The sequence below is a fragment of the Ammospiza nelsoni genome, chromosome 6 (assembly GCF_027579445.1).
Source record: "Ammospiza nelsoni isolate bAmmNel1 chromosome 6, bAmmNel1.pri, whole genome shotgun sequence".
Lineage (NCBI taxonomy): Eukaryota > Metazoa > Chordata > Aves > Passeriformes > Passerellidae > Ammospiza > Ammospiza nelsoni.
In genome coordinates this window covers 27,962,109-27,976,528 of record NC_080638.1, presented here as the reverse complement: position 1 = coordinate 27,976,528, position 14,420 = coordinate 27,962,109, and the positions used below count along the sequence as shown (strand labels likewise).

At 41.5% G+C, this 14,420-nt stretch overlaps 1 protein-coding gene across 1 annotated transcript in view; it reads right to left on the bottom strand.

Moving 5' to 3' along the window:
* Positions 1 to 14,420, bottom strand: part of MAPKBP1 (mitogen-activated protein kinase binding protein 1) — a 100,444-nt gene that overhangs the window by 6,081 nt on the left and 79,943 nt on the right. Inside the window, exons 21-29 of the mRNA XM_059473813.1 lie at positions 11,512 to 11,660; positions 10,750 to 10,799; positions 9,969 to 10,205; positions 8,844 to 9,013; positions 7,101 to 7,246; positions 6,513 to 6,683; positions 5,538 to 5,616; positions 3,697 to 4,007; positions 1,848 to 2,909 (exon numbers count right to left, since the gene is read on the bottom strand). Coding sequence (XP_059329796.1) covers positions 1,848 to 2,909; positions 3,697 to 4,007; positions 5,538 to 5,616; positions 6,513 to 6,683; positions 7,101 to 7,246; positions 8,844 to 9,013; positions 9,969 to 10,205; positions 10,750 to 10,799; positions 11,512 to 11,660 — 2,375 coding nt within the window. The remainder of the gene's footprint in view (positions 1 to 1,847; positions 2,910 to 3,696; positions 4,008 to 5,537; positions 5,617 to 6,512; positions 6,684 to 7,100; positions 7,247 to 8,843; positions 9,014 to 9,968; positions 10,206 to 10,749; positions 10,800 to 11,511; positions 11,661 to 14,420) is intronic.

The window sequence follows — 14,420 nt, the reverse complement described above, 5'->3', positions numbered from 1 at the left end:
AAACGCTTTAATAAAGTCTCTTTATTTGCAGCTGTCATACAAGCAGGAAGTGGAAGGACAGAAAAATTAAGTGGAAATCCAAAGTAGCAGTGCAAGTCAGAAGCAGAACAAGTCTCTATCAACAAGTCTCTATCAAGTTTAGTTTTCATCTAAACTGCCACGTTGTGATTCCCAGAAGCCACAGTAAGTTGTTCACAGCAATAGCCAACTTGGATCTAAACAGCTTTTCCAGCATCTACCACTAAAAATCTGGGAAATGTGGTCTGCAAGAAGCTTCAGGTTGACAGCTGCCTGCTGAGAAAAAAAAACTGAAAACACTGCAATTCACAGTGCTGTATCATTCTAAATCACTAAAGGATGCTGTTAAACATGTTAAATATTCTGTCAGGGTGTGTTATGTCTTGGGAGTTGTTAAAAAAATAAAATCAATACTGAAAATCTTTATCTGTGCTACCTGTGTTAATTCTGCAAACTGACCAAAAGCCATTTGCTATGTAGTCTGATTCACAAATCTAGAAAAGAAAACTCAGCCTAAAGAGCACAGACAACAACAATTCTGCAGTAGAATGTGATTCCACAGCTTCAGGCTGCATCTGGTGCTAGAAGAAACCTCACCCCTGTAGGGGGAGGGTCTGAAAATTTCAGTTGCACTCACTATTCTTCAGAGCAGCAACAGTATGATAACTGCAGGTCCTTTGACAAAATATCACACTTCCTGTTTTACATAACAGTGCTTCAATCTTAAGGTGTTTGATCTCTCTAGAAATGCAAAAAGAAAAAAAACAGTGCATCGGAACCAGATTAAACCTTCTGCAATGTTTTGGTGCAGAAATATTGTCCTTAACCATATTGTGCTGTACCATTCTAATGAATGGTGCAACAGACTGGCACCACAGAAGGTAATTGATCACAGGATTACAGAGCTATCCCTTCTCAGATATGAGTAAGAACAACATACCAAAAGGGATAAAAGCTGTATAGTCCCTTAAGGTACAAGCTATCAGTGCAGTGGTTAACATTCAGCTTTCTAATGCACAACTCAGAAAGGTGTATTTCCTTTCTGATTGTGACACAAAAGAAAAACGTCAGGAGATGATGTGGAACTAAGCAGTGCCACAAACTCTGCCACTGGAGGTTTTCCTGCCTTAGAGGACAGGATTTCTGCTTCAATTTGAACTTATCTGCTAGTTTTCATTTAACTGAATTACCTTAAACTGAGACCTGTAACAGATCTTAGAGCTGTTTTCAGCAGGTGAAAGTTTTTCATCTTGTACCTTTTTCTCCAAACTAGAGATAATCCAAAAATTAATGCACTTTTTTTATGTTCAAACCCTGCACATACTCAGTTTGCAGACATGTCCTCAAAGCAGAGTGATAACAGCACAAAGACCTGCTTGCTCTCACAGGTAGCTACAGCAAGGAGCTCACTTTCATGAACTTTATCTCATAGGAAAAAATTGTATGCAAACCCTTCTGGACCCTGCATACTTGCATATTAACAAAGGAAACTTTGAGCTGCCTGGCATAACTTCATTGTCAGTATTACCTGTGTTTGCTTGGTTCTGTTAGCACATATTGGCCTGTACCTTCATTTGCTGGCCAAACGTGCTCCAAGAGGAGGGTGGGGAATGTGACCCATGTACTTCAGGGGATTCCCAGCATATCAGCTTTTAGCATTGACCACAAAGAGGTTTGAACCCCTAGAGGTAATTGTACAGCTAAATCACTAAAATCATGACAATTCTGAGGTCTACAAAACCAGCTAAGGAGGACTGTCAGACATAAGACCCAGAGGAAATGGAAACTAAAGACTGAGAAAAAGATGTTAGATTGAAGAAGTGTCTCACCATTGAGGGGATGGTTTATGGAACGAGACAGGTGCAGACAGGACGAGACAGGCCAGAAGCTGGACGTAAAGAAATGTGATGGGATCGTGAGGCGGTTCACAAAGACAGGAGACAGAAGGGGGAAGATAAGAGATGGGTATCCATGCACACCTGAAACCTGTGCCGAGGCAGTTATAGCTGTAGGAGACCTGGGCCTGATGGGGTCTAGTGGGCAAAGTCCAGGTTGGCTGTCTAGCACACAGGCGATGCCGGTGATCCGCTCCCTGCCCCTGGGCAGTGTGCTCTCAGGAGAACTTAGCTGCTGGCCCTCTGACACTTCCCTCACTTTTAGACTAGTGACCCCTGGCTCATCCTGGCAATCTGTCCTTGAGACTGGATAATCCACTGGGCTCTCCTTAGCAAGCCCTGTTGAGACCTCTCTACCAGGAACCAGAAACCCAGCAGTTTGATTCTCCCTCTTGGAGGTTCGGACCTCAGGAAAAGAGGGCTTCTTTTTAGAGGCCCCAGCAGGTGACTGTGGAGACTGTGGCTCAAGCAGGGTTTTTGCTTTGGTAGTGGGTGAGAAGGAGGCCAGTGTGGGTCTATCAGGCAATGGCTTGGGAATGTCAAGAATCAGATGTGCTCGGTTTGATGATGCCAACTTGCTGTGGAAGGACTTGGGAGATGAGCAGTTTACAACTGGCTGGAGTGCAGGTTTCACTGGAACATTTTCTTTCACTGGCAGCTTAATCTTCTCAGCATCTGATGTGGAACTAAACTGTGTCTTCTCTGTCACTGGAGGACTAGTCCTCCCATCAGTCAACATTTCAGTGGAGCAACCAAGGTACAGATTTTCCCCTACAGATATGCTCCTTGACATCTTAGCCCGGAAGCTGGTTGTGGGGTTCATGTAGGACTTTGGTTTTGCAGCCCTGACATCTTTGGCCAGCAGAGCACCAGATCCATCCATCTTCAACATACTGGCTGATAACACCCTGCAATTGTTAGGTCTGGGATCCTTCTCAACCACCAAAAGAGTCTGAGGACGCTGCTTGGCAGAGGATATCACTCCTGGACCCTTATCTGTGAAAATTAAGCAGATAAACATACCAAAAATAGACAAGAGCCTGCAGTGAATTCCTAAATTGGAATTTAACATGGCTCAGCTCAGCCCTTGTGAGATGTGTTCAGGTTAGTATCACCAAGCCTCAACAGCTTTCTTTTTTTGCCATCCTTCATCCTGCTCAGACAATTCTGCTTTCCTCATGAGAGAAATTTGTTCTTAACATGTATGGTCAGAAGACCTTGGACTACTGTGACTCTTAAGAGAGAGGCCAGAAGATGCAGGCAAAAACTGATATGTGCTGTTGTGGCGATCATGTGGGGTTTCCTTTTTGTTTTTTTAAACAAATTTTAAACTTATTTATGGTGAGTGAGTTACTTGTTTCAAAAACAGAGTTATTTCGCTCAGTGGGCATGGATACAGTAAGCTCTCAGTTACTGTCTCTTCCCTCTTTCTCTCCTCCCCACCCTGGGGAGCTTCAGTCTTAGCTTGGAGCAACCACCCACAGCAAAGGAGACTATTTTTGCAAATACTTCATTTCACCCTTGCCAGTGCTTCTCCCACAGATGTCAAACAAATATCAGAGACTGACAATTAGAAGACCGGCATCTGCATTACCAATTAAAAATATTAAATAATATTTTAAATAATAATATTTAAAATATTTTCCCTTGACAGGCTAGGAGTTAGAAGATATGTAAAGCCTGTAGCTCAGAATGCAGAACGGCAAGTTTAATTTAACTCCTCCACTGAGTTGTCCCCATTTCATTCTCAGGTTCATACCATCATTCCAACATGCGTCCTTACCCTCATGCATGAGGTCATGCACTGACTGTGCCTTCCTCATGACTGCATTCACAGGCCCTTCTGGAAAGGAGGCAGTAACCCGTCCAGGAGCCATACCAGCTCTGCTGGGCTCCAAAGCTGATCTGCGCTTCTTCTGCACACAGGCAGCTCGATTTGAATTTACATTCTCCAGGAGCTGGCCGCTCTCCGATGCGTCACCAGGATGGCTGCTGTCATTTTTCAACAGGCTTGATGCAAACTGACTGGTCTGGGTTGGTGGCTCGATGGGCTTTGAAACCAGTGTCAGATTGGATGAAGAGAGTGACAGTCGTCTAAAGAACACAATAAAGAAATTCCAGTTAAAACAAGTAAGTGTGTTCCCCTGGATAGACAGGAACATGCATTAATTTTCTCTGGAACTAAGAACTCATCTCTGTGTGGACTTTTTTGAGTCAAAAATACCCTAATCTGTTACCACTTAATTCTACTCAACCCTGCAAACTCTGGTCTTCAGGCACTTGACTAGAGACTGCAATCACAGATAGCATTGAGTTGCTGTTTCCAGGGAGGACACCATAAAAAGTGAAGACAAAAGAGAAGGAAAAATTCCAGGCATAGGAGAGACTGGGCAAAGTCAGGTCAGGTCTTTTCTCTCAGCTCACCTTACTAAAATTTAAATCTTTTCAATTCTAAGATAACCCTAAGAGGAAGTAAATATGCTTTCCTAACATTATGAAAGCATTAATGACTAGGAAAGCTGGTCAGTATCTCAAAGAGGAAAGCCTAATTTCCTTTTCCTCTCCACCTCAGACAAACACAGTGGGCTTACTTCAGAAAGGAGGCAACTTCCAATCTGGCATGTTTAAACAGCTGAACAGATTCAAAGCCCAGAGGTTTTCATAATCAAAAACTACCTCCCCTGTTACATCTTTAGAGCACCGGTGACTTCCTTCACTCATCACTGCAACTCTCCAGAAGCTTACACAATATCTACCATTGGTTTTCTTCCCAAATATACATGAATTGGACTAAGAAGCATTTGTGACAGCAGCAACAGCAGCTCAATACAGCAATAACAAACAAATTTCCCTACCATACTGAATCTGGACACAGCTGGTGAACCTTAGAAGATGTATTCAAATCTGCTTAGTCCTCTATGATGAAATTCCTTTGAACTAAGATTTTAGAGGAATACAGTATTTGTGTGTTTTAAAAATCTATGAACCCAAATCAATAAAAACATTGACCTAATGCTTTAATTTTTTAAAATGTATTTGTTTTGTTGGGATTTTTTTTAATAACAAGGAAAACCATTTGCAGAGGCCTTTTGAAGTGCTTTGGTGTTGAGGGAATTTTGGAAGAATAATATCCCTGTGAGGCTTTTTGCGAGACACCATAACACCCTGTGAAGGCATGGGACCAAGAAACAAAGCTGAGTAAGAAAGGACTGTAAAACAAAGGAAAAGTTGACAAATCTACTTTCATTGTCCAAGCTGAATGAAATGCAAAAGAATAAACAGAGCATAAACAGAGAAGAGAAAATTAGATTATAAGTGATTCCTCCAACTTAATCAACCAAGGCATTAATCATGAAACAATTAAGCATGTTGTTGAAAGAGGGAAAAGAACAAACAATAGTGTTACATTAGAATAAACAGAACAGCTACAGTGATCCAGGATAACCCGTCCAAATCACAAGAGTCTGCAAACAGCCTGCCAAGGACTGTGCTAACACTTTGCTGTGCCTAGGCACACCAAGGCCAGAAGTTTGTTCAGCTATTTTCACCCAGAACCTAGCATGAGACCTACTCATATTAGTATAAATACACAGACAGAAACACTCAAAACAAGCAGAGCCATACCTGAGAGCCGGGGACTGGGAAAGAAAGCGAGAGGAAATGCTGAGGGTTTCGGTTCTTTCCAGATTCCTACATGAGCCACCTAAAAATTTTGGTTAGAGGAGAAAGAAAAATGAGCAGTTTATTTACAGAGCATTCTCTGTAAATTTTCTTATCATAGAGACTATAAAGTGTTCCCTGATATCCAAGGGAATTTTTTTAAGCTAAAGCCAGAATGAAATAATTGTATTTCCTTTGCCTTTAGTGTTCTACTTAGATGACTCTGCCTTAAGCTGCTACTCTCCCTAAGAGTACGCCTCCTCCTTTTTTGCTTCCCTTTGTGTCCTATCCTGCCTATAGGACTGTGAGGCACTGGCATGAAGCAGAAAACAAACCCATCAAAGAGGAAAAAAATAAAAGCAAAAAAATAAAAGGAAAAAAAAAAAAGAACCCGAAAAACTCACGTAGCTATTGCTGCCTGTAAGCATTATCAGTTCTAAAAAGATATGCTTTGTTCTGGAGTTGGTCGATAAAGGCAAACCAGCTCCTTTGCCACTCTGATGTCTCCTCTTATTCTCTCTCTCCACGCAGCTTTTCAGCCTTTTCTTTTGTGACACTGGCTATGCCTTGATGCACCACTAGAGGCCACTGCGTGTCACCTATGCGGGGCGAGCGCGCCGCCAGGGCCTTCCTTTGCAACAGGAAAAAACAGTCCGGGAGCAATGTAACAGCCCTGTAGGATTCCAGGGACAATACTTAACACAAACTGACACAGAGCCCAGTCTCATCTACACAAATTAACACACGGACCGATGAAGTTAACAGATCCTAACTCTTCTTCTTTAAGCCTCTTAACACTGTTTTCCATTTTTTCCCCTCTCCCCATATATGCACACATCTATGAAAGCCTAGCAGAACTTAAAGCCTGTTTTGGTTTATACAGGAGAAAAATCAGGAGTGACCTTACAAAGTCTCCCCACTGAAAATATAGAGATGTACCTTTTCCATCAGTGTTGCTCAGGGTCCCAAAATGCTCCTTGAGGAACTTTTCCTGATCAGGTATCTGAGGAATTTCTCCCTCAGGCATGCTAGTACCCACATCCTCCTCTCCTTCTTCTCCCTCCAGGTCTGAAACACCATCTACGCTTAGAGGCTCAGTGCCTTCAGAATCTGGGAAAAGGCAAAAAAACCCCAGTGCTGTAAAAACTAAATCAGAGTAACATTGGCCAAAAAAAAAAAAAAAAAAAAAAAAAAAACAAAGATGCCGAATTGAACCTAGAATATTAAAGTTAGTCAGCATTATATGCAGTAATTCTCTAATCTACTGTATCTTACAAACAGCATAGCCTATGGCATAATCAGTATTAAGCCTCCTTGGCTAGTGAGGTAAGAGAAAGCCAAAGGTGCAAAAGGAAAGAAGGAAAGTCCACCAATTCCTGCTTCCACAGTGGCTTCATTGAGGTGTCTGTTTAAATGCCCCTGAATCTGTACAGCAGTGCCAGTGTAACTAATAGGAGTGTAACCTCAGCTCAGCTCACTAAGAGCTCATATATAAATAAATATATTTATAATGGCTTTGCATCTTACCTTCATTCGGATGGTCTGGGCTGGACAGACGACTGCTGCTGTAATCTACAGAGCAGGCACTGTCTGGACTGTGTTTGTCTGGGCATCCATTGCTGTGATAACCTCTACACAGCTTCCCATGGGGCAATGCTTTTACCTGGAACTCACTACAAGAGAGACAGGAAGATACAGCACTAGAAGACATACTTGTTTTCATGTAGAGAAGCACATTTTAACATTAACACATTAATAAGGCCTTACCTGTGTTAGTAATACCTTTTATTACAAATGTAAGGCTTTAAAGAGAAAAAGAAGTTGATTTCTCTCATCATAATACAGTATATTCTTTGCATTTCATTAAGCTTGGACATGGAAGTCCCAAGGGGACTGTCTGATTTTCTGGGCGTTGTCAGTTCCCATGATTACCAGGCACCAGCAGCACCCTGCTCTGGCGTCATTTTCAGTACAGGTGAGGAAAAATGTAGAAGTTTACATGATGAAGAAGGGACTAAAACCAGGCCTACACCTACAGGACAGAAACTCCAGTCTGCCATAGATTTAAGCTCTAATACACTTTTTTTCCCATGTTCATGATCTGCCTCTTTGGGCAAATTCTATGATGCAAAATATACAAGATTCTGGCTTTGAGAAAGACTAAATTACTGAAGAACATCATACAAAAATACAATCTTATATGAAAGGGTTACTGATTTCTATTGTGATTTCATGGAACTTATTTTGTCAAATGTCATCAGCACTGTTCTTTTGCCTGATGCTTAAGGACTTCCATTTTCCACTTTTTTGAATACTTTCGTTTCAAACTCCAAGGCAAGGTAGGATGCAGAAGTCAATCAACAGAACTGAATGGCAACTACTCCTGGCAGCTCCCATACGCTGTAAACATTGCCATGTGTCCAGTCTGTATCCAACGTCACTGGAGGGTCTCCCTTTCTTACATGATGGAGCAGCACATGGGTCTACTCCATCCAAATGTTATCATCACAAAATTAAAAATGAAAAATAAGCTAGGTGAAACCTTGCAGCCCCAACTACAAAATCTTGGCATGCACCCTTGCTTGAAAGTCTGTCTAAAGCTATCAGCCCTGCTCTCTGTAACATAACACAAAACAAAGGAAACAGCTACTAGCATCAGGTTAAGAGGGGAAGGGAAGAACAAAATTCAGGGGAGAAAAATAAAAGGGAGCACAGAAAAACTAAATTATGTAAAATTAAAACAGAAGAAACAGCAGAGGAATAAAAAAGGTCTCCACTGTCTCCAGTGTCCTTTTCAATTCCATCTGTATTGAGCAATTCATTCTATTTCCCACAGAAGAGTAATCACACACTACGTTTGCTAAATTCTTGCCCAATTTTCATAAATAAGTGTCCTGTCATTTCTTCTGGGTAGGCATTTCACTGCCACATATGTGTCACTGTCAGTGAGTTTTCCAGCTTCCAAGTTTTCCCTTGCTATTTTCAATCCAGATAAGGGAGAAAGCAAAAAGGCTACTCTCAAGTTGTTTACTCAACAAAAAAAACTTGGAGGAGAATGTTAATGTGCAGTTCCCTCAGAGGAAAATTACATTAATGGTGCCTTCTTCATAGTTTCACATTCCTCTAGCATCCATCTGACATAAAACTCTCAACTAAACATGTCTGACATCAATTAGGCAGTAAGTCAAGTCATCAAAGTTACCACACAAGCTGCAAGAAAACCAGAACAGAAATATCTGAGCCATGCACAGCAGAGAGATTATTTTTAACCTGCTAGAGTCTGTGGGATGGATTTCATCTTGCTCAGGGTAGATTACACATTCCTCACTCTCAGAAGGTTCCAGTTCCTGAGAGAAAATCCCTTCTTCACAAGACACAAGACGAATCACTTGGGGTCGTGCACAAGACCCATTATCTTGGGGAGGTATTGAGCTGCCAACCTGGTTTAATTAAAAAGAGAAAAAACTAGATATTACCAGTGTTTTACCTTACATCAGCAAGTGCTGTGCAGGGCTAGAAAGTATGCATTATTAGCATTAGCATAGAATAGGTTCAGCAATCTGAGATCAGAAAACACAGCAATCCTATGTCTTTTCTGTTCCTTATTTACCAAACTTGTCAGACTATTGCTGTACTTTCCTGGTTTGTTTCCTGCTTGCAATTCCCTGAAGTTCTTTGGTGAAGTACTCTTTGATCACACATCAGGAGCGTAAGCCATGTGGCAGCAGATTCTTCCATTACCTTCGATAGACTGATCGGACAATTCACAAAACTGGGCCATTTCAGCTCAAAAACTGAATTACTGCACACAACAATCTGAATCCTCTTCTCAGTCACACAGTTGTAGGGGAGGCAAAACTTCTAATGAAGCTAGGCACTGGACAGACTGCTGCTGGAAAATAGGCACTAGCTTTCTGAGGATGAGCACACATTACTTGCTGCAACCCATCAATACAAAGATCAAAGAGAATTTACTCATCCAGCACAGCCAGCACCTAAGGGCATCATGTGAGCCGCATTCCAGTGATTACTGGAGTCAAGAAACTGCATCCCAGCAGAGCGAGCTAACAGGTTACCAAATATTTACACACCTGTATCTCCAAGCTCAACTTCTCAGCGTGTTTTTGACATAAATATTCAAAGAGCTAAAAGAAAACATGAGGTCTTCCTGCCATTGAAGAGAAACCTTGACCCCATACGATCTCTGCGATAAGACAGCAGAATCACACATTGCAGGAGTATGAATTACAATAGAGTTATCTAATAAAGTTCCTCAAAAGTCATTGAGAAGACCTTTAACAATAAAAAGAATAGCCTCAGGTAGGTAATAACAAATAGATGCAGGACAGATGCACTCAGAGTGGGTTCCCCTCCTCAGAGCAGTACTGCCCTTACTTTGTTGACGTGCACAGGAAGGTCAGTGTGCTCTTCTCTGTCGTCCCCATTGCTGTTCTGGGACAGCGAGTCTCGGCTTGGAGAACGGGAAACAGAGAAGGACTCCAGCTGCCGCAGGTCGAGCATGGATTTCACCGTCATCTCTATGCTGCTGCTGGGCTGGGACCAGCGGCCACGCTGCCGGGGCACCTTGCTCATCGGTGCCTCTGAGCGCTGGATCGCTGCTATCTCTTTGGCCTGAGGGAAATTAAAACACAGACTGTCTCAGAGACTGAGCTTGGCTGATGGAAAAACAGGAGAAAAAACACAAGAAACACAGAAAAATATAATTATGTCCATCTCAATAAAAGCCTCAAAACTATCTAAGAGACAGCCTGAAAGGCACCTTTAATCATAAAGCATCACTGCATCATAAAGCAACTTTTGTTGCTGCTTCTTGCACAATTGAACAGTTAAATGTCTTGCTCAGATCCAAGTATGTGAACAGCTTCAGCACCACATGAGATTCAGATAAAAAATTAACAGAAAAAAGCATAACATCTGATGGAAAAAGACTGATGTAAAAATCCCAAGTGCAGCTCTAGACTCCAAACACCCTAGTCTCTTAAACTAGGCTCTATTTTACCATCTCTAAATCATTCTTCAGAGACGGGCTTCTCAATGGTTTCCCACTACAGCTGCACCTTTCCCACATGTGCAAATGCAGATTTTAATCTCTCTGGGAATTTCTCCTTCAGTTTCCTTGTAACAAGAAATACAGTCTGAAGGTTTAATAACTCACCCTCCTCATTTCCCAGTGGGAAAGGCTTCTTGAGAGGGTAAGGTCTGGATCTGTAAAGGTAAAGAGATATGCAGCTAGTTGACATCCTGTACAGCAGTCCAGCTTTTGAACAACCTCTTACTTCATCTTTCAACAAAGGCAGTATTCCTACACCTTTTGAACCACTGTCAACACATGCTTTCCCACTGACTACCCAAATCATTGTATCAAAATTTTAATGGAGACATAGAGTTTTATGTAAGATTTCCATTGAATCAGCAGACCACTGCAGAACACTTGCCATAGTGCAGTGCACTCCCAAAGGCTTGGGAAAAAAAAAATCTGCTCCAGTACACTGTACCATCTGTGGTAAAAATACATCAAATTAATAACAGCAATCTCTACTGTAAGTTTTATCAGACATCTCTAAAATCCTCTCTTTTGAGATCTCTTGATCTCTTTTGGTTTCTGCAGAATTTTAATAGCTTGTAGACCCCAGCCCAAGAAACTAATTCAAAATTTCTTTAGCCAGTTGGAACTAGGAAGAAACTTGCCAATTTAACAACTGCATTTCTAGACAGAGAACTCTGAAATGCACCCCTCTTCAGATGCAGGAATGGGCAGCTCCACATTACCCATTGCTATCTATCCATATGCTTCTGCTTTGGCCTGTCTCTTTCTGCCCATACCTTGTTATCCCTAAGCCAGTGTCTCTCATCTTGTCCTCCCTTCACATCCATGTCATTTTCCTCCACTCTGCTCATGTCCCTCTCCCAGTTATACCTGAGTCTCTCTCAGTGTTGCAGTTGGACTGAATATGGAAAGACTGCAGCCCTCGTAACTCATCTTCATCATTGCCTTCATCTTCACCATCCTTATCGCTGTCTGATGAGAGGGCAGGCACAGAGGACAGGGCAGAGATGGACTCATGCCTGGAAGGCAGGAATTAGAAGGAGTATTATGGTTTATGCACAAACTGCCCACCATTTCAATCCTTACACCAGTTCTCCTTATCTCCATCCATATTCAGGAGGCTGCCTCAACTCTCTCAAAGAGCCCTTGCTCTAACACAGCCCACCTCTGAGAAACCAGGCAAGCTAAACCCTGCACAAAGATTTGCAAACCCTGCCACAACAATGTTCTCATACACATGGAAGGTTGACAGAAATCAGAAGTCAACAAGTGTGAGAAAGCCAAATGGAATTAAACTGGGCCTTCCATTTCAGACTCTACCAATTGATAAGGTCAAGATGGTAGATTATATTTGAAAGGCAAATATTTTTCTCACCCTTAAGCATTTCTTCTCTGGAACTGATTTACACATCAAAAACGTCAGAGATAGTCTCTGTTTGAAAGTAATTGGGTTAACAGCAAATTATCCCATAAGAGACAGGTTCATTTCAAGGATTGCTCCAGGCAGACCCCGAAGGCACAGCCCACACACCACAAGAGCACCATGCTGACTATTTTAACTTTCAAGCACAAGGATCATGTAAAATGTATCTTGCACAGATCTTTAGTTTAAGTCAATCAAGGCAAGTTTTACCACACACACCTCAGAGGCACTCCCAGCATAGAATTGCCACCACCAATCAAGGACACTCAATAACATCAAATTTCACTCTCCCTCTTTCTTCTCCTCTTCCCTTTCCTCTGCTCACTCCTTCAGTCCACAGAATCAAATGAACAAATAAACTTTGGGACAACAACTGAAGAAAGAAGAATCCCCAACAAACACATCTGAGTAGTCCCCACTCCATGGCCTTGAGCTAGAGTGCCAAACTCATCATAAGTGACATTTATAGGATATCACTGGTGAATGTTGAGTGCCAAGCATTATTCATAAAATAAAAATAGCTCATTCACCAAATACAGAGCAGTCTGGCGAGGGATCAACTTCTCCTGCTGCTGACAGATCACAGGCAGTATTGAAACATGGTAAGAAGCAGTTAAGGTATTTTAATCTTTTCCTGTGTAATGGCAGAACATCAATTTCCATTTCATTATGAGTAATAACCATTTCAGATGAGCTTTGAAGTGTTCTGGCAAAAATAAAAGTGAAACTGACTGTAGCCTGCAGAGTTCTTAAGTGAAGGAGTTTCATTTTGGTCATCCACATCTACTTTTGACATTTGAGTTTGTCAGTCTCCACCTTTTCCACTGTCTCCTTGTATGCTCGTCTTGTCACTCTTGGGTTCTTGTGTCTAAGCAGGGGAATCCTGACAAAGCCCAAGCACCCCAGTATGTCTGAGGTTATGCCATGTTTTATCCTATGATATATATTAATTACATTTATTCATGGCAGGCAATATTAACTTTGTATCAGTAACTTTGATAGCATCCTTCTGCTTGTGTTCATCATGGTTGTTTGAGGAGTTTATTAGGACAAAAGGGTTGGATTATTAGACCTTTAAACATCTAGCTGGTTGAATACCTCACAATGATGAGGTGATATGGCAAGGCAAGATTATGGGTTTGCCAAGCTTCTATGTGTACTGTCATTGGTTTAAATGGAGAAGGGAGGATTGCCATCCATGTGTTACATGTTACAAATAGAAAGATGGCCCCTGTCCATCAGATGGTGACTGAGAAAATTGGTGAGGGGAAAGTGGAATAGTATGTTCCAGTGTCCTTAAAGTAGCAGAGTAAGAGAATGCAAAACATATAGAAGTCAGATCGGTTTTTTCATACTTCACAGTATGAAATGATAAACAAGTGATAAACAAGTTATGAAATAACATATTTGATATAAACATAAGGTCATCTTGCATTATCCCAGCAAAAATTCATGCCCCTCTTCAACATCCTTCTTTTTACAACTCAAGTATGCTTTTCAAACTCAGTTCTGTAACTTGAAGGGAGACAGATGAATGAATGATATTTTCAAAATGATCCTAGGTCCCTGGCTTGAAACTGAGATACTCCTGAAATGAAAACTAGCTTCACAAGGTCTTGAGTGTTTTAACTGTTGTTCTTGACCAAGTCAACCCTTCTATTCAGACTTCATTAATTCTCCTTTCTTTCCCTGCCTTCCCTCATGTACTGTGGATTTTCTCCTAAGCCCCCTGCTGCACACATCTCCTCAATACCCCTCCTCAGTTCTTTTTCATGCTTCAATGGGAGTCAGTGTAATGTATAGTGAGTTTTCAAGCACAAAAGCTGTTTCCAAATAAGCACAACATGAGAGCATTTTGAAAATTAAGGAGTAAGACTTCTGGGGTTTGCTCAATTCCTCCCAAGAGCCAAACCCCAAAGCATCATTATACCAGAATGAATGTTTCAGAGTAGCTATTCCAGAATAGCATGTACAGACATGTCCAATTCTCAAGATCCATGTGACTCAGAGTAAGTGTTTCAATTGTAATAGTTCATCTTTGCTGAGGAACTATCTCATTCTAGTATCACAGAATCATTGAGGTTGGAAAAGACCTCCAAGATCATCAAGTCCAACATTTGACTTAGTATCACCATGCCCAATGAAACCATATCATGGAGTCTCATGTGTACTCATTTTTTAACACTTCCAGGGGTGGTGACTCAACAATTTTCCCTTGGGACCCTGTTCCAATGCTTAACCATTCTTTCAGTGAAGAAACTTTTACTAATGTCCAACATGAACTTTCCTTGGCACAACTGGAGGTCATTTTCCCATGTTCTATTGCTAATTGCCTGTGAGAAGAGGAAAACTCCCA